The following is a 26,095-nucleotide window of genomic DNA, read 5'->3' as shown; positions in this document are numbered from 1 at the left end:
CAATCTTATTTGCATTAAAAAAATTAAAGCTGATTATTGTTATTATTTTAAATCAGATAACTGCTATTCTACAGTCACGTTTGGCCAGAACATCATTTGATAAGAACAGGTATGTTTCTCTATGTTGATTCAGGAGGCATCTCATCTTTTCACTCTTAGTTTCTAAAAAGAAATTAACATGCTTAGGTAAATATGAAAAGCAAAGAGTAGATCAGCAATAGGAATCTATGTGTTGCCTGATATTGATTTACAATATTTTCTCTATTTATATATGTTTTTCTCACTCTGATGAATTCTGAATTTTTGAATCGCTTATTTCTGTGACAAAATAATAATAACCAAAGAAGTGTAAAATATGCTTGGAGACACCCTTTGTTGGTTCATGTTTTATTCTTTTGCATGCATGTAGAAAGGAGAAAAAAATCTTGCTTTCATCATGTTCTCCTTGGCAAAGCTTGGTTATTTGGTCTTAGCTATCTTGAAATGCTTTTGCAAATGGAATATACTTTCTAATATACCAAGCAGCAAAAATTTCACACGTTTACAATAAAATTAGTAATGTAAAGTAGATTTCACACTGGTTGTTATAAAATATATAAAGTAATAAATATTATATTCTAAAAATACGTGTAAAGGTGTGATAGAAAATTGATGTCCTGATAAGAAATAAGTAGAAGCTTACATGGATTCTCTCTTTGTCATTTGTATAGATTTCAGAACATTTCTGAAACGCTGCATATGGAATGTAAAGCGGAAATGGTCACTCCATTGGTAACTAATCCAGGACATGTATGCATCACTGATGCAAACCTGTATTTCCAGCCTCTCAATGGCTATCCTGTGAGTAACTTGCATTTTCTAGTCTTCTGCTATTAAAACCTTGATAAGTGTGCTAGCAAAATGTTCTCCAAGTTTATACAATGTGTTCTTTATTTGGCCCTTGGATCAAATCATAACAGTTTAGTCTCCAATTAGTTCTGCTTTTAATGCAAATCAAACAACCCTGTCATTTCCCCTAGGTGCTATATTTCCCCAGGCTGAGGAAAACTAGTTTCAGCTTAAGCCTGCTTTTTAGAAATATCCATGTTACAATTAAAGGTAACAAAATTAAAGCACACATACAAGTACTGGCCAAGTAATACACTGACCTATCAGTGGTGGAAAACTAGTGTTGGGTCATTTCCTAATTGGTGACTTACAGCACTGGATTCATCCAACTATTGTTGTGTCAAAGTAGCAGTAAAGAGGACAGGCTTATATCACTTCATTATGGCTCAGTGATGCCATGAAGATGGTATGAATTAATAGATGGAAAATGGCCTTAATGGCTATTCTGTTACATACTGATGATTCTGGAACACAAGAATTGGGATGCTATGTCCTACGTATGTAGATTTCCATTGGCATTTCTATTGGCATGCAGCTTTCCATTGGCATCCATCTGGCTTTCCTGATACAATAAGTTAAATGCTTCTATCTGTTGTCAAGGTACCAAATTATCTCAATTAAGAAAGTCAAAGAGTTCTTGCTGTGATGCTAACAAACTAGAAAGTAGATTCATGTATTTCCTTGTGGGAAGCCATGGTATCTTCTGCTCACGTGTGTACGTTTAATTATATCACACAAAGTTTCTATACCGTGAATCTGTCCTTAACATTGAGAAGAAGTTAACCTAATTTTTAATTAGCTTCCTCAGATAACAGATAGCTGGCTATTTCCAGAACACATACAGATTACTGAACAGTCACAGAAGTAGCCTCTCTAAATTAAGATAATTAATCCATCCTGTTAAACAAAATCCCAGCAACCCTCCAAAATGGTCTTTTCTTGGATGCAACATCGAAATTCACTGTTGGTAAAGTGCTAGAGGAGAAAATGCATCTTCTGTCTAGAACATGTGAGTAAAACTGGAAGAAATGTGTAATCTTTTGACTTCTTTCCTTATAGAAACCTGTGGTACAAGTGACACTGCGTAGTGTCAGACGCATCTACAAAAGAAGACATAGCCTGTCACCTTTGGTAAGATAATACTTGCTTTTGATCTTTGGTATCATAGATGTGGTTTATGGGTTTAAATTTAGCTATTTCAATTCCTGAGGGAACAAGTATTACACAGTACAAAATCTTTCTGGAATTAGTGGAGCCTGTTTCACACAACTGATACAAAATTGCATTTTGATTGAATTTCCTAGCAACTTAGTTTATGGAAAACCATTTAGCAGATTAATGCATTATATAATCATATAATCATACATTATATAATCAAACGTGTATCTTGTTGTGGAAAGCTAGGTTATTGCTTTGATTTTGGAAGTATTTTGGTAGTGATAAAAGCAATAATTTAACCAAGTGCTTACCTAGTAAAAATAAATTAATTGTTGTGATTTTTTATGCTATAAAAATAATCTAGACATCAGTTCTGCTATTTTGAAAACAATAAGAATAAGATATCTATGCTTAACATCTGCTATATGGATTCTGAATAATTCAGTAATTTTGTTAACTTCATTACATGTTATTTTTATCTCTTTTTAATTTTCAAGGGTCTGGAAGTATTTTGCACCGAAAATGATTTATGTTCAGACATCTATTTGAAATTCTACAACACTGAGGACCGAGATAATGTCTATTTCTACATGTCAACATATTTAGGTTTCAACAACAATTCTAATAAATAATATAGTGTGTAGGGGTTGGGAATCAGACTAACTTCAGCTTTTTATATAGATTTAGCTTTTATAGAAGATTGGAAGTATTGCCTAGAAAAAGAGCTCTTTTTTATTTTGTGGAAATACTTAGTAGCAGATTCTTAGTACCATCTTTAAATTTGTGTATGATTAGCAGAAGAAAGTCATTGAAAGGTGAGAATCAGGCAAAGAGAGTTCTGTATCTTCCATATGTTGTCATTTATGCAGAAGAAGCTGAACAGAGCCCACAACAGCTCTTATTGCTTTGTCATGGTTGCAGGAGCTGTTGCTTTGGTCCAATATTTGATCTGATTTAAGTCAATACTGCTGGAGAAAATTTTAATAATTCAACCCCAAGCCACAAAACTAATTCCTGACACAGCATTTGAAACAAGAAGTATAAATAGCTCTTACAATGGATTGGCTTTAATATAGATCTTGAGACACATGAAAAACCTGAAACTTGAGCTCAGAATATTTAGTACACTACCACAAAAGATGTTGAAGGACGGGGGCAGCTATATATGGTGTAATCCAAAATCAAATGAGATATGAACATGGTCAGTGGGATACTAAAAGACAAGTCTAGTTTGGATTAAGAGCAGCATATCAAAATGTGAGCAGGGTCAGGATAAAGAAGGATAAAGTCCTTAAGGATTAAACAAAATCGTTAATATAACTGATTTTATTCCCATCATATTACATTAATTTGTGTATTTTAATGCAGGCAGATTATCTTTTCCATCATCACCCATCCCAAGATTTTCATTGTCAACTTTTTTGTCATGAAATTTCCATGGAAGACAACTGCTTAGAAAAAAATAGTGAAAGATTTCTTTTAATCATTGCTCATTTTTATATTAGCAAATAGACATGCACAGAATAGGGATGGCAAGATATAGTAATTATTTTGTGGGGTACAGCTTCACCCATTTCTCATAAATCAGTGAATACTTGCTGTCAGGGGATAATACTTGCTGTCAAGTGATGAACGATGGCTCTACAAGCCTTGTAGGATAGAAATTCAGCCTGATGCATGTTCCTTGGAAAGCCTTAATTGCAAATTACATTAATTTCTTATTTGCATTCTGTCACATTTTCTGTATCTTTCTAGAAAATCATATTACAGAGCACACCGCGGAGAGCTACATGTTACAATGGCAACGAGGGCATATCTCAAACTACCAATACCTTCTTCATCTCAATAATCTGGCTGATCGGAGCTGCAATGATCTTTCCCAGTACCCTGTCTTTCCATGGATCATAGCGGATTATTCTAGCTCAGAACTAGGTAAGAGTTGGAGACAAGCAAAGTAAATGCAAGGGGACAATCCAGACCAGGTACCCTGAGCAGTTGGATGCTTGTGCTGTCAGTTCATTTTCTCAAACTTCTGTTTCCAAAAGGGAATAGTGTTTAGTAGCAGCAGCATTTTCAGTTGGTTTTTTAAACTTGGTTTAAACTTGGTTTAAAAAAGTTGCACAGCCTGCTGCTTACTTTGCTGCATTTAGACTTTTAAATGACTCCTTGAGGAAATACAAGTCAGGAAACATTAATAACAACATGGGGCATGAAGATAAGAGATTCAGTATTAGTGAATTTAGATTCAATGTTGCAAAAATCCATTCATTTCAATTAAGGCTACATAGACTGCCACAGTTTGCATTGTAAGCACTAACTTTGATGTGTTATTCATAGAAAATAAGGGTCTTGAATAGATTGGGAAGAGTGGTTTACATATATGTTTTCTGCTTATCTAAGAGAAAAACTAAATAAGAACTGTTAGCATTTTTTTTAAATGATTGATTGTACCTTTTAGTATAGTTTACTTGATATCTAAAATCCCAAAATCTAATTTCTTTGAATTTTCAACTTGAGAGTATAAAAATGTATATCTTACCAAAATAGCGTGCAAAACTAAAATAGCCTAAAATGGATAATTGTGAATAGAAAGTATTAAATGACTGAAACTTTCCAGAAAACATATATTTTATTTTTAAATTGGTTATTTTAAAATCAGTTAAAGAATCTAAATGAGATAAAAAATAAATGTTAAAATATTAAAGCATAAAATAGAGGAAAAAACCTGTGTTCATGAAGTATTTGTCTTTTGGGTATAAGAAGTTAATTACAAAATGGGGAAATGGGATGCATTCATTAAATATATGCTTGCTGGTTTGATTGTGAAGTGAGAATTAATCTAATTTTTCCATAAAATGTTATATTTGAGGGATGAAAAAAAAATCTACTTTTCCACCAAAGTAACTACAGCGCAGGTATCTGAAAAAACAAAAATGTTCAGTGAAGTTTTTTTCCTATACTGAAATTATTGGAATCAGTAGACTTGATTCCCCTCCAGCTTTATAGCTAAATATGCAAACACATTAATCCAAATTCTTCCCAAGGATTACAATTATGCTTTAAAAGTATAGCTTTAGTATATAGCTCCTAATTAGCTTTGATATCTTAAATTTTGTCCATACGCATTAGAAAATAAGGTTGTGATATCATTGTTAATAATATAATATATATTTACAAATTTTTTTTTATAGATCTAACAAAGCCCGAAACATTTCGTGACCTTAGTAAACCTATAGGTGCACTAAATAAAGAAAGATTGGAAAGATTACTGGTATGTAGAAAAACACCTTGTTTGTATATTTGTTTGTGTTCATGTGCGTGTTTGTGTGTTTATGTGTGTGTGTGTGAATTATTTAAAACAACTTTTTTGTTTATTGTATTTTAAGTATAGTTTTTTCTAGTGAAATGTTTCAATTCGTTATAAAGGATAGATGCAAAATTGCTAGAAAAACTGGTTTTAGAAGTAATTGTTAAAGAATGTAACTTTACCTGTACATATTTGAGAGAGTCTGATTTCCGATGGGATGGGAGGGTGATTACTTGGTAAAGGTATCCAAATGTGAGTACAAGGAGATGTAGTGAGAGAAAATGAGAAAGCAATAAAAGGACTGGAGGTACAGTGGCCCTTCAGGTGTTCCTAAATTAAAACTCCCCGCATCTCCATCATTGCACATGTATTAAGCAAAGCTGCTATTTTTTTGTGGTTCAGCAACATTTAGAATGTTTTTCTCAAGTCTGTAGTTTGGCTATTATAATTGGCTATTATCTAGGCGTAAAGAGCAGCATAGCTCAAAAGTTTATAAGTGATATATTTAGGTTGAACTATGATTTCTTAGACTGAATAAAAGGTTAAATATGTGAATATTTCTAACTATTTTTTAGTATAAAGCAAGCCTATTTTACCTAAACATTTCAGTATATACAAGAGAAGGGTGGAAAAGACTAGGTTAAAATATCTTTCTAAGGTTTTCATATGCAGGTTGCAGTGATTTGATAGGTATTTTTTCAAATATTTTAGAATCAGATTATACTGTACATATAAACAATCTTTTTTTACTGGACATGGGGAAGAATTCATCCAAGTGGCCCTGGAGTCAAGCATGTCTGAAATATAATATATTTTGGAATTGTTCCCTGTAGCAGTCCACTGAGATTGAATATATGGTTGTGTCAGTGACTCATTTCAGTCATGGAACAATGTGCACAAAAAATGAAATGCTGACTCACTTTTTAATATAAACTCCATGTAATCACTATAGAAGAATTTTATCACTGAATTGATTCTCCCCATTCTCTCCCTTTTTTGCCTTTCTTGCATTGATAGGTACGTTATCAAGAAATGCAAGAACCAAAATTTATGTATGGCAGCCACTACTCATCACCAGGTTATGTTCTCTTTTACCTGGTCAGAGTTGGTAAGTTATATGCAGAGGTATGTCAAAGAATATCATTATGGTACTTGAGTGAATATATATATCTAACCTCTTTTGTTTTTATAGCACCAGAGCATATGCTTTGCTTACAAAATGGAAAGTTTGATCATCCTGACAGAATGTTCAACAGGTTAGTTCTAAATTTCGCAACCAGTTCAGTTAACTTTTATGTTTGCCACACTTACAATGTTGCTTTAAACTACAACTGGTTATTCTCTGTACTATTCTTATCTAGTATTGCAGAAACCTGGAAGAACTGTTTAGATGGCGCAACAGACTTCAAAGAGGTAAATTATCTTCTTGTACTTCAGTCTGTAGTAATTGGTTTTCTTTATGTTGCTGATTGAGATGCTGCAGATATGGCATCTAAAAATGAATTTCCATCTAACAGATCTAGGAAGTTACCCCAACTTTTGGGGCCTATCATACAGAAAATCCCAAGTTGTTAGCATCACTAGTTATAAGACTAAAATAATAAATGATATTGGATTTCTTCTAAAGACCTGAAGCCAGATATGATTGAAATAAATTCAATGTGACAAGCTGAAATATACTTTATTATTCACTGAGAATTTTGCCTGATAGATGCTTCATGTTTATCATATTACAATAACTAATCATGAGCCTGATGTTCCAGAATGTTATCTAAACATGTGTTAGATGTTTAAATAAAAACAGTTTGAATCAACATTTGAAGCCAAAAGATATGTTGTATAATGAAAGTTGGTAGTTAAATATCCCTTCCTATGGGTAGGTAGAACTATAGATTACATTAAGTGCTACCATGATTGAAGTGGTATAAACACAGTTGAAATAAGCTTTATAAAACTTGGGCTTTCTTTTGTAACATATAGCAACTTTTATCTATGTTGTTTTTTTTCTGCCAAAAAATCAAACATAGGCTTTATGATATCAATAATGGCATGACATCTTGAAGAGAAAAATTGAAGGATATGTCAACATCATTGCCATTTTATACATAACCGGTCATTTCCGTTGCTGGCTTTTATCCAGCAGCATAGCACTTAGTGGAGTTTCAATAATACTCATGGGATTGGGAAAGCAATCTTCGTGATATTTTATCTTCTTTCAGGCTCTGTAAAGTTGAGCTAGAGGGCACCAAAGCCATTACAGGGAGAAATGAAAATCTTTTCCATTCCTCTTTCCTATACTAAAAAGCTTGTGTTGTGTTCTGCTTAGTGTTTGTGTTTTAATGAATACATGGAACCTTTGCATTAATATGTGCAATAGACATCCACAACTGTAAACACATTCAAGAAAAGGTAGTTTTAGTGTAGATTAAGATATACTGTGGATATATGGATGGTGGCCAATATAAATCTTTGTACTATGGAATCAAGTGTCAATGGAGATTCTCAGTCATCCAGGTCATGGTTGTATCAAAGGTGCTTTTTCAAGAGGCAACAGGACTTTCTTGTTTTTCTTTGTGGAATCAAGTGTGCTAAATTCATGCACTTCAAGATAATTTATTTCACTTTAAAATATTGCCAAATAGACATTCACCTGACCAATCTGTTGCTGGCACATAAGAAAGGATATCCAGTTTGGGCTGATATTTTAAAGTAAGAAATTAAAACCCCACAATACTTGGCCACAGAGGTTTCCTGATGCCAACTATAGCTTAATAGTTTACTTGGAGTAGTCTGAATCTGATAACTTCATAGTTAATGTGAATGCTGTATCTTTGATGTTCTGACATATTGGTGACAAATGCCCACATTTAAAAATAAATGGCCAACAGTGCATTCTACCAATTCCTACTGGTCTGTCTTCTGTTAGGAGTTAGTCAGGTTTGGATTTTCTTTTTGAAAGGGTGCGGTCTGTTGTGTGATAGTGCTTTATGCTGGTTTAGAAGCATGAATAAGCACTAGTAAATGTTTTACTGTAATGCTGTTATGAATATAAATACAATTTTATTTCATTGCTAACAGTTCCCCACTTTTCTTTTATCCAGTTAATCCCCGAGTTCTATGAAAATGATTCTAGTTTCTTATTAAATAATCTGAAACTGGACTTGGGGAAGACACAAGGAGGAAAGATGGTTGACAATGTAGAACTTCCTCCATGGGCATCAGGTAAATCAAATTTTAGGTGTAACTATTATCTGGATTCTGCTCCAGACATTTGCTCTCATACATTCCATAAACTTGTGAAATAATACCCATTTTTCTCCTATTCTGGGCTTTAAAGATGATTGCTGCAAAATTCTGAATGCTGATTAATATGATTTCCTGAAGCTTCTTGTGCTGTTTTTAATTATTTTTTTAAGGGAGGCAGGAAAATGTGAATAGAGGTGTGCTGTCCACAACATGCAAGAAATTTGGATATTATTTATTTCAGATGCCAAAGATTTTCTCCAGAAGAGTCAAGATGCTTTAGAAAGCCAGTATGTGTCAGAACATCTCCATGAATGGATTGATCTTGTGTTTGGCTATAAGCAGAAGGGCAATGAAGCTGTTGCAGCTCAGAATGGTAATTTTGATATAGATATTTAAAGTTCTTAAGGGTTATTTTTGCATTTCAGCTGTATGGCATTCTCTTATACTAGGACTTCTTTGACACACTCTACCCGTTATTGAACACATAACATGTCATAATGTACCAAATTCTCTTCCATATCTATTATAAATTATAATGCTAATGAAAACAGATTCAAGCACATTTCAATGGCATGATTCTAGATATGTTTTCTCAGAAATAAATTTTATTAGATTAAGTAATACTGTAAGGTAAATGTTTGTAAGTATTGCTGATTTTTGTTGTATGAAACAGTCTTGCTTGATTATATCCACATTAAATTTAAGTTTCTCTTTTGTTGCAGTTATAGGTCATAACTGTAATCTTATATAAATATACATGGAAGTAAATTATATGAATTCTGTTTGGCTTGCTTCTGAATAGACACAAATATGTTTCCATTGTAATTAGGGTAATAAGATCCTAAAGCAGAGCGGGTTGCTTATGTACAGTATTCATTAAGAAACCAGTCAAAAAGTATTGATCACATTTGACTGCTACTTGAAGTAGCAATGGAAGTTCAGTTCTAAGACTTCTGCAATAAAACTTTTATATCATATACTTTGATTTAGTGGAGTTGGATTAAATCTGAAAAAAACCCAACTGTTGGCTCCACTGCGTTGCAGCTAGGCACTACTTGGCTTCTAAGCTGCTGTTTGCTTCCTCCACTCTTTTCATTGTCTTCGGCAGCTTCTCTACCTCTCAGATCCATAAGGCTGGACAATGATCCTACAAACATTCCTAGTTTCTAATCCTCAAATACCAGGTGGCCTCCCTGATGTGCTCAGGTTTTGATTAAAGTCAAAACCTGCTGGGTTTGTGGCTTCTGGAGTTGTCTTTTAGCACTGGACTGGTGCTCATGCTGGTGTTAGAAATTTACATAATCAGAGATCATAAAGAGAAGACTATTTGGATGTTAAGCAGTTATAGAGAATTAGAACTTTAAAAAATTATATTTCAGACATTGTGCTCTTTGTCTTGATATTGAATAGAGCTGAAATTTATTGTGTACAAATGACATAGCATCTTCTTGTGAGAGATTGCAGAATGCTTCTTGATTAAGAGTCTTGCCACAACAATTGTATTTTCAAGTAAGCAGCATACCTCTCTGCTTCCTTTTAGTATTTCATCCCTTGACCTACGAAGGAGGAGTAGATCTGAACAGGTAACTTCTATATGCTTATAATGAGAATATAGCATTCATTTCCTTCTGTTACAAACCTGGTTTTAATTACAAATTTTATACATCTCCCTTTGAGAGAATGCTATGTACGATGCTTAACCCCCACTCATCCCCAAAAAGAAAAAAAATGTATTGCCCCAATACAGTTCTTTAGCATGAATTCTGGGGTATCTTGTATGCACTCAAAGGAGACAACTGACGGTCTTTAGACAATCTTCAAGTTTGCAAAAGCACATAAGCAGCAAAGTAACCTTTAGGAGAAACCCTAAAAAGAATGGAGCAAGATGCATGTTCAGGAATAGTATGCTGAACACAAAGCATGTTCCATGTCCTGAATGCTCCAATGCCTAATTGAAGAGGAGGAACAAAAAAACGAGGTGGGCACGAAGAGGTCAAGCAATGGCATAGTCTTGAGGGCATGACTACTTGACTAGGATCACTGCATACTGCAACATTTTGGTGTGTAGCCCACTTATAATCCTATACATTTAATGGGATGTCCAATTTGGAAAGCTGCACCTAAGTAATAAAATCAGTAGCATTGGGCCTTTCTCAATGCCACATTCCTGATTTTATAAACATGCTGAGAATAGTTCAAGATGCTCATAAGTTTCTACTCCCCTCTGATTTCAAGTTTGGTGTTGAGATCCTGGTTTGTTTAAATCAAAGTTTGCCTTCTGAACAGGACAATTTTGGTGTGAACATTGAAGCTCTTTCTATCAAAATAGTTTTTAAAAGGGTGATGTTGGAAAAGGATGATTAAAGAACAGAATACATTTCAAGGTAAATGTCTCTTCAGGCCATTTTGAAGAGTTTGTGGAATCTGCCTATGAGTTGTGTTTCCATAAATTAATTGCACAATTAGGTAGTTAATATATGTAAATCTTTTTTGCTAGTTTAAGAATTATGCAATTCTGACTAGTTCAGCATTGTAAAGGTACTTAAATTGGAGTTGGAAAAACATTTCAGATTCTTATTCCATACTCTTTACTAGAAATGAAGTTGACTCTAAATTTAAAAGGATTATCTCCAAAAACGAAGAGCAGACATAAAAGAAAAAAAATAGGAAAATGACACTTTCTCAGTTTAGGGTTGCCCGTTGCTGAAAAATTTCCTCCTGCCCATATATATCCTCAGATTTTCTGGAAAATTTCCTCCCGTTATTAAATGTGTACATAGGACATATAAAAGGCAAGAGCAGAACAGAAAAGCCTATAAATGTATGTTTAGTTAAACAGTACCAAGATAATGAATTGCCTATAAAATAACCCTCATGTGTAAATACCATCCATTCAAAGATAAGATTTTTCTCTATCTTTCCAGCAGAAATAACAAAAATAAGAATAAGAGCAATAGTTATTGGTTGGAAATGGGAAGGAAAGGGAAGAAATACAACTGAGTAAGGATAAAGGAAAGACAAGAAAACTTTAAAGGAAAAGAAAGAAAAAGAAGGCCTGTTTGGTGAAAAGGGTTAAATTCACCAGACAAGCAGTTCCTTCAAAGTCACAGTGTTCACAGCTGTCCTTTCAACAACAATGTCTGCATCTCTTTGCATTTCCTACCACATAAAGTAATTATTAGGTGTGGAGAGAAAGCCCTCATTTTCCTATTATGTTTGAAATAATTTAGTGAACTTTATAGTTCCTGCCACAGAGGTAAGGAGACAAAGTTCTGTATCTTGAATCCTACCAGCTTAAACTATGAAAACTATTATTGGTAGAAACATACGGATTAACCTAGTGTAATAAATATGCCCAAAGGTGCTTTTTCCCAAAGGTAATTGGATTTTCTTGGTTTTTTTCTTGGAAAATGTTTCGCTTCTCATCCAAGAAGCTTTGTCAGTTCCAACTGACTGGTGGGGAATTCAAGGATTTATATTCTTTGCAGTCATTTGGTTGTTAGCACTCTGAGGGAAGATTGTAAACTCTCAAGAAGAAGCTTGAAGTGAAAAATTTTCAAAGAAAAAAATCCAAGAAACTTCAGTTGCCTTTTGGAAAAAGCACCTTTGGGACAACTATGACCGGGATGATTGAGAGTCTCCACAGATATATAATGAATATACTATGATGTTTTTCTTGGTACAATGCAAGATCGTTTTTTTTCTTCTTCTGAAGCATTATGGACACAAATGAAAGAGTAGCTCTGTTGACGCAAATCTTGGAATTTGGACAGACTCCAAAACAATTGTTCACAATCCCACATCCAAGAAGGATAATCCCAAAATTAAAAAGTTGGTCTCGAGCATCCAGCCATAGCCCTTCTATGACTGAATCTTCAGGTAAATTTTGTAGACTTTTAGATTCTTCTTGTTTAGCGCATTGCCTGTTTCAGTCCCTTTTTTAATCTATGTTGCTTTATCCAACAAAATCTAAAAAAATTGCTAAACAAAATTTTCAAATGATTAAGAAACAGGATATAGTGAAAAATAGTATATGATTTATTAGGAGAACATAGTTATTGATGTTCACAAACATTCAAAATGGTGTGTTCATTGTTTTTGAAAAAACCCTCAAAAATGAGAGTCAGCTATTATGGGATGCCATCTTTTAGGATATGCATGGGCAACCCAAAGTGTACTGATCTTTGTTAGTGGATGAAGTATAATTCACAAGATTGGAAAGATAAAATTAGACCTGATTTGCAGCAGTTGATTATTGGTAGGTGATGACATTTGAATTACCCTTTTACAACAGAGTCATAAGGAAGAAAGCATTTATTGAAGAGTTAGAAAAACATTAGTTTTTCTTTTTGAATTCTTTTTATATTGCACCTGCTATATAATAATATAGTTAATTGTGAGTTCCATTCATATAGTCATTAACAAAACACTAAAAGATAATTTTGAGGATCAACAGGATTGCTTGCAGTATTGTATTACTATCACTGATACTATTTTTAAACCCTTAGTAAAACTCCATACTTGGAGGGATGATATAATATAACATCTTATCTCTCTGTTTTGAGACTTTATGGGAAGGTGGGCTGCATATGCCACTCTTGACAGCTGCTTTATATCCTTTCCTGCAAACTGTTCAGCACCAGGACCCGGATAGCTCTTACAGCTAATATGCTGTATGTAGCCATCCAAATGTAAATGTCCCCGAATTCACGACCAGCTTTGAGCCCCATCGAATAACCTCTGGCTGCCCACACCTGATGATTACCTATAAGGATGAAATTGATAACTTGGTGCCTCCTGATGGACATTATAATTGATACTTTTGGGGGGGGCAGGGGGTTATTTAAGAGAGAAAAAATAGGACAGAAGGGAATGTGAAAAAGCTTGAATTGTCTGTTCCCTGAAATAAGATCCTATAGAAAATGTACATTTTTTGACTTTCATTTGATTACATTGAGTTTACGTTATTATCATATTTGTCAGTCTCTCCAGGTGAAGAATCTTTTGAGGATCTGACAGAAGAGAGCATCTTACTTTCCTGGAATAACATGGCCAGTTTAAAACTTGATGGGCAATACAAGATCCACAAAGGGTAAATTGTAGCAGCTAGATGGGCAATTGTATAAAATGAAACAATAAATATTTGAACTCATATCAGTGATCTTCAACCCTGTTACAAGAAATGAAATGCTTAGCATAGGGAAGGAAATTTCTTTTCTTTTTTTGTCTTTTTTTATTTTATTCAGAACATTAAAATAAAACTCCCAAAAAAGGGAAAAATACAAAAACAAAAATAAAGACTACATCCAAAAAAAGTGCATAAAAACCGAAACAGACATATACATAAATTGTCCTCCTTAGTTGAATACTGATAAATATATTTCAAAAGTAATAACTCCTTTCCCTTGCGAAGCAAACACAATTTATAAATTTCTATAACACTGTTTACCCAACCCACTTAGCCTGACATCAATCTACTATATGGAACCATAGTTAACACATAAAACCAACAGCTAAAATAAATTTCAATACCCTCTGTTAACAATCTATTTGTTGTATTTGACTTGCAGAAAGTCTACAACGCTTCTGGTCTACGATAAGTCACCACAATAATTGTGTTTGGCCCATCCAGGATCAAATATCCTCCACTGATTCTTAGTGATAAGGCTTTTCCTTAAGATATTAATCAGGATACTTTCTAGCAATTGGATTTTATTCCCCAGAGTCATAATTGTCTGTTGTGTGTATTTCCACAGCATTTGTTGTACAAAAAACTATCCTTTCTCAAAATTCTCTAACCAACTTGTAATTTTCAAGTTCACCTCATCTTTCAGGGCTGCTAGCAGCAAGTTATATTCCAATCCATTTAATTGTAAATCTTGTAGTGCTGTTACTTGCATCTGATTGCCATCTTTTAAAACCATTGTTACTTTATCAAGTTTTTTATCTAAATTTTCAAGCTGAACCTGTAAGCTGAAAAGTATTCTTTCAGCCCAGCTTTCCCAATAAGCTTTGTCTTGATATATTTCTTGCATTTTGACTACAATTTAATATAATCCAAAATACCTCAGTAGTTAATCTTTCACAACTGGAACTTTTATAGCCAGTCATAAAAAGCTCGTCCCAAAGACAGGAAAAATACTAACAGATAAACCTCAAAACACATTGGGAAGAGCTTTTCCAGCATAAAAAGAGATTTTTGTCAAAAATTAAAAAAAATAAGACTGTGGTTTTTTAAAAACCTTTATAGAATACAAAATCCCTGTAGTGAAAGTATGATACTAACATAAATCCTGGATAAGAAAATTAAAGTTGTTTGTAAAAAAAATAAATCAAGGTGTCAGGTTGTTCAGAGCTTAATAGCTAAAACAAGTGCTTTGAACTGAGCCATGGGGGTGAAAATATAATTTTGGTGTAATTAAATGTTGAAATTTTAATTCAGGTATCACCAGCACTAACTGGCTATCATTGGGAAGTTTATTTAACCATTTTCATTTTGAAAGCAGAGCTTCTATTGAGCTTGGAGTGGGATGAGAAATCATCCTACACTTTTAATCAATGTGATACCTGCAATTTTGAAATGTTGTAAATATTTCTTCCTTTAAGACTTTATGAGTTAAGTGCTTACTTTAGTTACCGTATTTTCCAGCGTATAAGACGACTGGGCGTATAAGACGACCCCCAACGTTTCCAGTTAAAATATAGAGTTTGAGCGAGAGAGGGGGGGGAGAGAAAACTTGATGAGTAATATGCCAAACCACATGTGTAAAGGAATAAAATAGAATACCCGTATTTTCCGGCGTATAAGATGACTGGGCGTATAAGAGGACCCCTGACTTTTGAGAAGATTTTCAGGGTTTAGAAAGTCGTCTTATACGCCGGAAAATACGGTACTTTGGAGTAAATGCATTGAATACAGATGGATTTACATCTGAATATCAAATTTAGAATTCCCGCGTGGATTAAATGTAATGAGTAAAATCCTTAGTTAGAGACTTCAGGAAACACTGGTGTGTGTTTTCAATCAGTCTAAAGTAACTAAATAAATTACATGATTTTGTTTTGAAAAGGCCAATAACTGGAATTGCCATGTGTTCTACTTCTAATCAATCTTCTATCTTTACTACATCTCAAGGTGAGTAATGCCTTTATCAGGTGCCTGCTTTCAAGTAAAGTGAAATGTTACAATGCCTTTTAAATTGGTTTACTATGGGCGTGGCGAATGTTATGGTCTGCAGAATTAAAAATCCAAAGATTCACAGACTGTCTGAACATTTTAATATATATATATTAGTAAATGCACGTATGAACAGAAAGGAAGGAAGCCGTTCCATAGTTCTGTGGAAGTGCCAAAAAAAAATCACATGGTGTAGAAGTTAACTTCCTTAAATAAGCAGAAGTGTGGACAAATTCCTGTTAAAATATTAAAAGTTAGGGGAGCATAGTACTTTCCCTAGGTGAAAAATATAGTAACAGAAGTGGCTTTATATAAGAACAAGGTAGAGATTTGCATGCTTGCTACAAACACCAGGTTTTGCAAAAGTACAGACAATTTGATTTAATTGCATCTGTAGAACAACTTATATTCCTTCCATGTTCAGTGAAAATAAATCTACAAAGAAGTTTAAGTTCACCCTGTACAAGCTCATTCAAAGACAGTAATGTTTTACCTTTTAATATATATTTACATAGTAATATAAAAAATATTGCCTTCTTATTGCTTAACAAATGCACTTATTACTTATGCATCAATATACAGGACTGCACAAACACCATTTTTTTTTGCCAATTGAAAGTCTGTATCCCGACTAGGTTGATTTTTCAAACTGAAAGGTGAAGAATGCCTTTAAATGAGCACAGTTCTTATTATTTTTCTCTCATCATTTACATTAGATTCAACTTTGAAGATGTTTTCTGCAGATTCAAAAATGCTTCAAAGGAGTATGTCTTTCTCAAACATGGTCAGTCCTTCCAAGCCTTTATTGTAGCCTTTTTAGATGTGTACACAAAAATTGGTTGGGACTATAATTCAGAAAACAGCTGAAATCTATGTAGGCTGAATTAGAGGCTGCCTGATTTACTTGCAAACTGGAACTTGAAGTGGGTTTCAAAATATACAAAGCTTCTTGATGCCCAGTGCCAATCTTAAGCCTTTGAATCTGGCCAGCCAGGATAATATTCCTTTCAAATCCAAGCCAAGAAACTGATATAAGCTAGGGCATACAATCTCCATTAGGAACACATAGTTAAAGGCCTGATGTAGAGATGACATCCTCTTTGCCAAGTGGTGATATTTCAACCTCCATTCATAGAAAGGTTTGGTGGTTTCACAGGATCCGAAGCGTTGGAAGGGACCTTTGAGATTATCTAATGTAATCCTCTGCTGAGTGGAGAAACCATTACTGTAAGCATCCCCAACAGTGGCCATTCAGCCTCTGTTTAAGTGATTGGATATTGAATGATAGTCAGATAGTCAGAAACATTATGTTCTATTGTTGTACATTACTTCATATTATGGAATGTTTCCTGATGTCCATCTACTTCTAATTTAAATCCATTGTTTCTTCTGGCTTCTGGAACAAGGCTGTCCCATCTTCTATAAGGCAGTCATTCAGATACTTGGGGGTGGGGGTGGATAATGTAACTATACAGTCTTCTTTTCTTCAGATCAAGTACATTCACCCCCTACAATAGTTCCCAGAAGTTTCTTCTCAGACCCTTTTTCATTATCGCTGTTTTCTTGATAGATTCCAGTTTGTCAATATCTTTCTTAAAACACGGTGGCCAGAAATGGAAGCAATATTTTAAATATGGTGTGACTATCTCAAGAATGATTAATTTTCTTGATTTTTACACTATATTTCTGCTATTGCATTTTAAGAGTGAATTTGCTTTTTTTTAAGTTTAGGTTAGGTGATCTTGTTTGAACTTATATTTAATGATTTTTTTACATAAACAAAGAGTAATGCATTAATAATTCTCTAGTGGGAATGTTTTGGTTTATATGGCTCCCTTTTTTCTTTTAGCTACATTTGAAGATTTAGATACACCAAAATAATGTTCATATGTTTAATTACTTCAAAAGAATAGCTTTTGAATCCATAAAATATAAAATATGTTGATTCAAAATATATTAATATTTTAATATATAATATATAATTTAATAATATGAAGCAACATTTTTCTTGTTGATTTTGTTACAGGCTTTGTCATCTTGTTTAATCTTACCAGGGAATAGCACCGTTGTATGTTCTTCATGGGACAATAATATGTATGTGATTTTACACATTCCTAAATGTACATCACTAGTTCATGATTCCTTTTATTGGGACCAGTTTTTCCATGAGCTGAGTTCAAGTGAATTTAAGGAGGCAAAAAAGATTGTGCATGGACATGAGAAATAGAATAGAATTCTTTATTGGCCAAGTGTGATTTGATGTAATTTGATATAATGTGTTGCACAACGAGTTACCCCAGTGACCAGATCCGGCCAGGTTTTCCTGACAGGAATAGTTATTTCTACCATGGCTAAATCTTTGAATGAAGCAGCTGTTAGCAGCTGATAAATGGCAGCAGGTTGTTAAGGAGAGATTTTTATGTTACACAGTCTCCTTACAACAGCCTTTGGGAACAACAGAGATTAACAAAAGATTCAATAACCAATTGGTGCAGTTTTGTTTTTTATCTCAGAGAGCAAAATAAGTTCTACTATCTACTGCTGTTAATTGCTGACATTGCAATATTTGCCTTATTTAGAGGATTTTCCACTGAAACTAATCAACAGGACAATCCCAAATATAAATGCTGTTTAAAATACTTTAAAAATAGGAAAATGAGAAGAACTACATTTTGGCTTACTTTTGTATGTGCATGTACTGTTTTAAATAAAATTGCCTCCAAAGTATTTATAAATCCCTTTCTTTCTTTCTTTTTAATTTCTAAAAGCTATTTCTACTCAGTAGCCTTTGGAAGGCAACAGGACATCTTAATAGGCCATCATGATGCCGTCAGCAAGATCTGTTGGCATAATAATCGTTTGTATTCTGCATCTTGGGATTCAACAGTAAAAGTAGGTATGATTGTGATGGAAGACATTTTGCAGGTCATTATTTCCTACCAAGTACCCTCTAGATCAGGGGTGTCAAACTGCCAGTCCACGGGCCGGTTGTATCATGCGGAGGCCACACCCACCCAGCTCCAACAATGCGAAAAAAGTCAATATATTATGACCCGTCACGTGACGCAGTGAGTTTGACACCCGTGCTCTAGATACAATATAAGTTGACTACAATTTTTAGGATTTAATTCATGCTGATTACAATTTTCAGGATTTAACTCATGCTGACTAAAATTTTGGATTGTTGCAGTCCATTGCATCTGGAGAGCAGCTAATTTTAGAAATATCATACATCTGTAACAAAAACTTTGTAATTGGATAACTGAGACTATTCAAAATCTGTCCCTTTTGCAACATTAGGTTTCTATTACAGTGCCAAAACTTTCTATCCATAAATTGGGTAATAGCAGCTAGTTTGACTCATGGACTGTGTCTGTTTGAGATACCTTAGTAATGATTATTTTATAAAACTACCCCATAAAAACTATTTAATCATCTCTAGTTGATTGTGCTTCCTGTGGTATTTATGATAGGTTAGGCGGATTATAGCCTCATGGATGATCCATTATTTCCTGTACTACTGATAGATCTCTGCTCGGAAAAGTAGCATAAGAACAATCCATCAGATAAATTGATTGACAAAAAGCTCTTCATAGTAGAATATTAACAGTTGCAAACAGCTACAGAGATGGCTAAGAGATCTAAGGTGGCTTAAATACATAGGCTTTGAATTGTTAAATTTGTGTAGAGCATAATATACATTTATAATATAAATGTATGATATTATAAATATATAATAATATAGCAAACCATATGGAACAAAACATATGACTTCCAGGGAGCTATCTTATATCTAACATGTATAATTTTATTGAAAAATATAAACACAATGTTAATATGAAAATAGAAAAAAGAGAAAAAAGTAAAAAAGGTAAGAAAAAACTAATTGTGCAAAAAGAAAAAGAGTAGTAGATAAAAAGAATAGAAGGAAATAAAGATATAAAGAAATGGCTTCCAATCTTTTTTTCATCTTTTGGTTATAAGCACAATTATAAATTGAGCTGTCTGTCTAAAATTATAAAGTTACTTTCGTCCTGCTATTATCCATTCTATCGAATCATCAAAACTATAAATTGTAAATTCAAAAAGTCCATAAAGTCACCAATAAATGTAGATTTTTTTTTCTTATAATTAAATAAGTCAGTTTGGCCTGCTCAGCAGGTTCTGAATATCTTCACTGATCATCTGTTGTAGGTATTGTCAAATCTTTCTATCTTTATGCATGCAATAATCTTACTTCTATATAAAAAAAAGTTACATGGTTTTTTCCCCAATTCCTTATATCTTTTATGAATGGCATAATGGGTGAAACAATGCTTATATATTTCTAGTCACTATGTATCTTATGTCCCAGGTGTGGCACTGTAATCCAACAGAATTATTAAACACTAAGAAACATTTTGAATTGCTTGCTGAATTGGAACATGATGTTAGTGTAAGTATGAAGATACATAACTCTTTTCAGATTGATTGCCTCTGAATCTCGCATCCGAGGATCAAAAATTTGATCAATAAATGTGATTACTTTTTTAAATGGTTTAAGTAAATACGCTCTTATGATTGCTTACTTGCTTATTACGGTACTTATAGATTTAATTTTAAGTTTAAAATGTTAAAAAATTCAATTCATTGGCAACTTTCATATATCTAAACAACATTTTGGTTGGGACAGATTGTTGTATGCAAGATTCTGTTTAAAATATGCAAATATATTCTAGGAGGTCTGAATTGGAAATATAGTGTACATTTTATACAATTAGTGTAATATGAAAAAGATTATACAGATCTTTTGTTTCTTTTCTCTTGTAAGGTTCTTTTCTCAACCTTATTTAGTGAAACTTGTGTATGTAGTACTTTATAAACAATAAAGTTCAAATGCCATCTAAAAAATTCTAACTATAGAATAATATGAATATTCTTCCTTCCGTCCACGGTAGGCCATCTTTTGGGAATGGATTTGCCTAGTAAAACATAGATTTTATTTAAAAAATAAAATTGTTGTTACAGTGGTTAATTAGCCAGAATACATAGATATTTAAAGATAATTTCACAAAATATAGAATTTGAAGAGATCAGAATTTTGGAAATGTCTCATCTTAGTAAAATATAAGCAAATGGATAAATTACTGAAAGATAAATATGTATTGGTTTGAGAATATATTGAATCTTTCATCACTATTACCATAAAGAGCCATAGAAACTTTATGTTTAATTTGAATTCTTTTTTGGTTTAATCTGGAATTCTATGTTAAGTGGAAAATTGGACTCGAGGGACTCAATGGCCATGAAAAATATTATTCAAGAATTTACCTGATGGATCTTGCTTTCTTACATCTGGTTCTTTTTGTATACTATACCTAATCAGAATTCTAATTGGGATATTTTCCTTGCAAATTATATGAAAGAAGTGCTTTGGGTATTTTGTAAACCTTTTGACTCTAAAAAGTGCTTACTGTATTTTTTCTGGCTTCTGCACAAGGGCAATTGCTTTAAGAAAGCTCTTGATTAAAATTAATGTGACTATTACTTACATGCAATCTTCCTTTCTCAGGCTCAGGCAGAAGCTGGAAATAATAGGGACTACTTTCATATGTAGCAAATATGTGTGTCCTCACTTTTTAGAAGCAGTCTGAAATATTTTTCCCAAATGTGTAAATCATGCATAGCCATAGTCCTAATGCCATCAAACATCTCACTTGCACTGGAAGAATTATTTGTTTTGTAAAATTTGGCATATATCTTGAAAACTTTTGTTTTGAACAGTGAATGTTGAGTGAAAGAAAATGACAATAATCTGTTGTTTTCCTCCTATTCTTTCAAAACATTTGCAATCCTCCAGTGCAGATTTCAGAGATTCAAGGATATCTACAGCATATAATAATAATAAAAAGTTAAGATAGCGGCCACAATGATGCAGGCAAATCTCTGCCTATTTTTACATATGACAGACATAAAAAATAAGAGTTTTGATTTTACCAACATAGCCATCATCTTGATTTTTTGACCATTCTGAGGCTATCTCTGCAGATGGCAAATCCCATCCTTCTGGTGCTCATTTTCCCTGTGAAAGTAATCCTTCATTGAAATATCCCCCGTTATGAAAAAAGTATGCATATAATTTTAAACATTCAAGTGTTTCAAGCTTAAAGATTCAGTATCCTAGAAAATGTGTAGATACTTACTTACCATTGTATCTATTATTAATAACATAAAAATAAATAACATTGACATAATTACTTAGGTAACAACTATCACCTTGAATCCTGCATATACTCTGCTAGCATCAGGAACAAAAGATGGAATCATTAGTATCTGGGATGTTCCTGCTGCTTCTATACTGCATCGCCTTCCGTGCCACTCAGGAACTGTTTTGGATGTTGCTTTCAGTCCTGGTATGGGTAATTCAAATGTTCTTCTTAAATACCCATTCTGTCAAGGAAAACATGCACCCTAGTAGATAAACAAAGCTATTATCTAATTCTGGATTGGAAACATACAATTCCAATACAATACTTGTTTGTGTTGCTGAGGAAACAAGGACCATCACAGGTAGTCCTTGACTTTGAACCATTCGTTTAATGATCATTTGAAGTTACAACAGCACTGAAAAAAGAGACTTATGGCTGGTCACTTACAAATGTTGCATCATCCCCATGGTCACATGGCAACTGGCATTTATGATGGTCGCAATGTCCCTGGGTCATGAGGCCATCTTCTGCGACTATCTAACAAAGTCAACAGGGAAGACAGATTCACTTAATGCCTGGGTTACAAACTTAACAATTACAGTGATTCATTTAACAGCAGTGGCAGGAAAGGTCATAAAAATGGAGCAAAACTGCCTTAACAATTGTCTTACTTAGCAACGGAAAGTTTGGGCTCAGTTGTGGTTATAAGTTGAGGACTACCTGTATATCCAATTAGTTTATTCTTCAGTAAATGGATTACAGATTGAGGCTCTCAGTAAGTAGCCCTCCCCAATCATCTCATTTTGATCTGGGCTTTATAATCATAAAACACAATAGCAGCTGTAACTAAGTTTCAGTCACCATTGCTAGCTTGCCTTCCATTGCATTTCTATGTTAGTAATTTGTAGCATATTAGTTGTTTCACAGAAGAAAGACATCTACTTATAGCAGGTGTTTTTCCTTGCATGCATGCCTGCAGTCAAAATGGTGACTGTAATTTGGAGGGCATCTTTCTTTTATCAACTAGCTAATTTTCCTGAAACTGAACTATGATATCAGGTTTTGAGGCTTATAGGTGTTTTGTTCTCTGCACAGTCAAGTATGCTATATATCTAATAGCTAAAATAATTATATCATTGTATCTGTGTGAGGAATTACAGATTGTGAGTTGAAGGTCTCACTGAATTTTATTTGGGTAAATCATGTATGGGATTGAAGCACTATGTTCTGTAATGAAGACAAGGTAATTAACTTCAAATACTTGAACTAAATACTATTCTTGTAATATAGATGGCCGGCACCTATTAAGCACAGGAGAAGATGCCTATTTTAAAGTAACAGATGTGCAAACTGGAATGATTATCTCTTCTATAGTTTTGGAGCAGACTCAAAGGTAATCTCTTTTGCCAATTTTAATTTTTTTTAAAAAAATTTTTTGTTAAAACTCTATCCTGTATATGAAACAGATTAGTTTTGAAAATGTTTCATATATATTGTCTGAACATGGGACCCATAAGATTCATCTCATAAGATTACCTGGGGGGGGGGTATAGATGAATTTTGCGATCTGGGCTTGTTCCTCTAAAGTTAGCACAAAGTTTAATGTTTGAGAAATATGAAGATGCAAAACATCTAAATTACCTCCTTAGCTTGGGTACATTTGATTATAGTCATGGCTTTAATTTCCCAAATTAACACCAAAATACAAATACATTTCCTTTTCTTACAGTCTGAAACCACACTTTCTTAGCAATAAATGCCTGTGTTTATTAAACCCTGGAAAGTGTAGGTGTTGGCGACAGTATAGTTATACAACATCAAATGATAACCAATTTTGGTTTGATAAACTTATTTTTGCAGATGTTTCAAGTGGGATGGACACATAGTTTTATCAGGAAGTCAGTCAGGAGAATTGTTTGTTTGGGATATACTTGAAGGAAAAACAGTAGGAAAAATTCCGGGACATGCAGGTATGTTTGAATATATTTTTAAAATGTTTCTTGGCGACATTATCTGAAGTCCTTAAATATTTGATAAAGTGCATGCTCACTTTATAGCTTTTTCTTGCTTCTTAAACTATTGTATTAAATTATTGATCTTGATATCAAGAAGTAAGAATCCTAAGAACTTGTATACTGTAGAAGGAAGTCAGAGTATTGCTGTTAAGGGTCCTATTAAACCATTCAATGGAAAATCAAAATAATATTGGCTCATAAGGTTCATGACCTTTGTTATATGTATGCTAAAGCCTAGAATATTAAGAAATAAGCAAAACATTTTTGAAGCTACTAAAGCCTAGAATATTAAGAAATAAGCAAAACATTTTTGAAGCTACTTAACCTGTGATTGTAAACAATTCCAACCAAGAAAAAAGTAGAGACAACAGAATCTGACTGCCCAAAAAGTTTAATGAAGTTTTAAGGATGGATATAGGAGGGGCAAAAAAGGTATCAGTTTGACTTGAGTTGATTTATAGGCTTCCTTATGAATTGATTTATAGGCTTCTCTTTATGGCTCTGGGCAGCCTTTAGTCTGAGCATTTTCAGACAATTTTAAGCAAACCAGGATCTTCAGTGTAGAGCAGGGGTCTTCAAACTTGACCCTTTTCTGACTTGTGGACTTCAACTCCCAGAATTCCTCAGCCAGCATGCTTGGCTGAGGAATTCTGGGAGTTGAAGTCCACAAGTCTAAAAGGGCCAAGTTTGAAGATCCCCAGTGTAGAGGCTACATTACAAGGAAATAACACTGTTGCCTTCATCCTACCAACTAGGAAGGAATGTAAAATATTACATTCACAATCCCTATAGCAGGGTACTTTTTTAAAAACATTCTCTTGGTTATTGGTGAATGTACTTTCCATAGTTTGGAGATATTTTTATAATTCAAACTAATCAAAAAGTATCAGAAAAAATGTTATTTTGTCTTGGCTTTGAGGGGCCCTTGGTGCTCTCTGAGCTTGGTTGTTTTCTTGCAGATATTTCATTAACCAAACTAGGTAACATCATCAGTGATAGAAGGAGTGAAGTTTGCTCTCAGTTTATATTCTAGTGTCTTGCCCTGTCAGTGTTGGTGGGGGTGGTCTTGGAGCTTCTTTGGTTGGGCTGCTTACTGTTAGCTTGGCAGTCTTATGATTGCGGTATTATTTACTTCTTGATTGTTGGTCTGATGTTAACTTTGCAGTTAATATATCCTCATCTGAGTGCTGATTGCTGATGGGGAGATGGCTCGTTGATTGTCTCTTTTGCATAGTACATAGAATAGATAATGTTTATGTCTATGTATCCATTGATGGCTAATTTGTTAGAGTGCCAAGCTTCTAGCATTTTTTGACTTGGCTTGGTCTAGGATCTAGATAAAACTATGGTTAAGTCTGTCCATATGTTATGAAATTAAAGAGTTTTCAACATGTCTTCTGATTACTAGTTGATGTTCATGAATGCATTCTGCCGGTCTTTTCCTGTTTGTCCTACGTAGTGGCTGTTGTGGTCATTACACTCTATGTTGTAGATGACAGCAAACCCCACTCCTTACTAGAAGTGATGATGTTATCTAGTTTGGGTAATGAAACATCTGCAAAAAAAAAACACAACCAAGCTCAGAGAGCACTAAGGACCCCTCATTTCAACCCTGAACTTCAAACAGTTACTAACAGTTTTTAAAGTACCAGTCCCAAATCAGATGCGTGGAAAGAATAACCTGCCTTGCCAATAGGGATGCATGATATTCCTTTTGACTGTTTCCTGTTCATTAATCAACAGTTTATAGGACAACAGTTTCATGTCCCACCGTTTTTAGGTTAGCTTGGGAGCTTTTGGTATATAATTCCTGTCATAATTAAATATGACAAATTTTATAACTTGCTTCTCAAAATGTAGATCTCATAGGCTGTGAGCTAACATATTTTGTAGCTGGAATAAAATTATGAATTGTAGTTAGCAGTCTGAGGAAGGTGGTTGCAAATGGTCAATCTGAATGACTTGCATATGTGTCCTTAGGTGCTGTGACGTGTATGTGGATGAATGACCAGTGCAGCAGTATAATTACTGGAGGAGAAGACAGACGAATCGTGTTCTGGAAGCAACAATATTAAGTGCTTTTTCTCTGATATCTCAATCCTTAATATTTTAAACC

The 26,095-nt window shown here is 33.8% G+C and overlaps 1 protein-coding gene across 1 annotated transcript in view; it reads left to right on the top strand.

Moving 5' to 3' along the window:
* Positions 1-26,095, top strand: part of NSMAF (neutral sphingomyelinase activation associated factor) — a 35,698-nt gene extending 9,603 nt beyond the window's left edge. Inside the window, exons 9-31 of the mRNA XM_015812373.1 lie at positions 57-109; positions 711-840; positions 1,948-2,019; positions 2,544-2,652; positions 3,802-3,978; positions 5,238-5,317; positions 6,371-6,461; positions 6,546-6,609; positions 6,715-6,766; positions 8,455-8,575; positions 8,841-8,972; positions 10,140-10,182; positions 12,315-12,478; positions 13,583-13,691; positions 15,670-15,734; positions 16,493-16,560; positions 17,803-17,870; positions 18,545-18,668; positions 20,131-20,211; positions 22,018-22,168; positions 23,255-23,357; positions 23,825-23,934; positions 25,960-26,095. Coding sequence (XP_015667859.1) covers positions 57-109; positions 711-840; positions 1,948-2,019; positions 2,544-2,652; positions 3,802-3,978; positions 5,238-5,317; positions 6,371-6,461; positions 6,546-6,609; positions 6,715-6,766; positions 8,455-8,575; positions 8,841-8,972; positions 10,140-10,182; positions 12,315-12,478; positions 13,583-13,691; positions 15,670-15,734; positions 16,493-16,560; positions 17,803-17,870; positions 18,545-18,668; positions 20,131-20,211; positions 22,018-22,168; positions 23,255-23,357; positions 23,825-23,934; positions 25,960-26,054 — 2,262 coding nt within the window. The 3' untranslated portion in view covers positions 26,055-26,095. The remainder of the gene's footprint in view (positions 1-56; positions 110-710; positions 841-1,947; positions 2,020-2,543; positions 2,653-3,801; positions 3,979-5,237; positions 5,318-6,370; positions 6,462-6,545; positions 6,610-6,714; positions 6,767-8,454; positions 8,576-8,840; positions 8,973-10,139; positions 10,183-12,314; positions 12,479-13,582; positions 13,692-15,669; positions 15,735-16,492; positions 16,561-17,802; positions 17,871-18,544; positions 18,669-20,130; positions 20,212-22,017; positions 22,169-23,254; positions 23,358-23,824; positions 23,935-25,959) is intronic.

The sequence above is a fragment of the Protobothrops mucrosquamatus genome, unplaced genomic scaffold, assembly GCF_001527695.2.
Source record: "Protobothrops mucrosquamatus isolate PMUCROS unplaced genomic scaffold, P.Mucros_1.0 scaffold79, whole genome shotgun sequence".
Classification (NCBI taxonomy): Eukaryota; Metazoa; Chordata; class Lepidosauria; order Squamata; family Viperidae; genus Protobothrops; species Protobothrops mucrosquamatus.
Note: the sequence above shows the minus strand (reverse complement) of the source record. Positions and strands in the feature narration are given on the sequence as shown.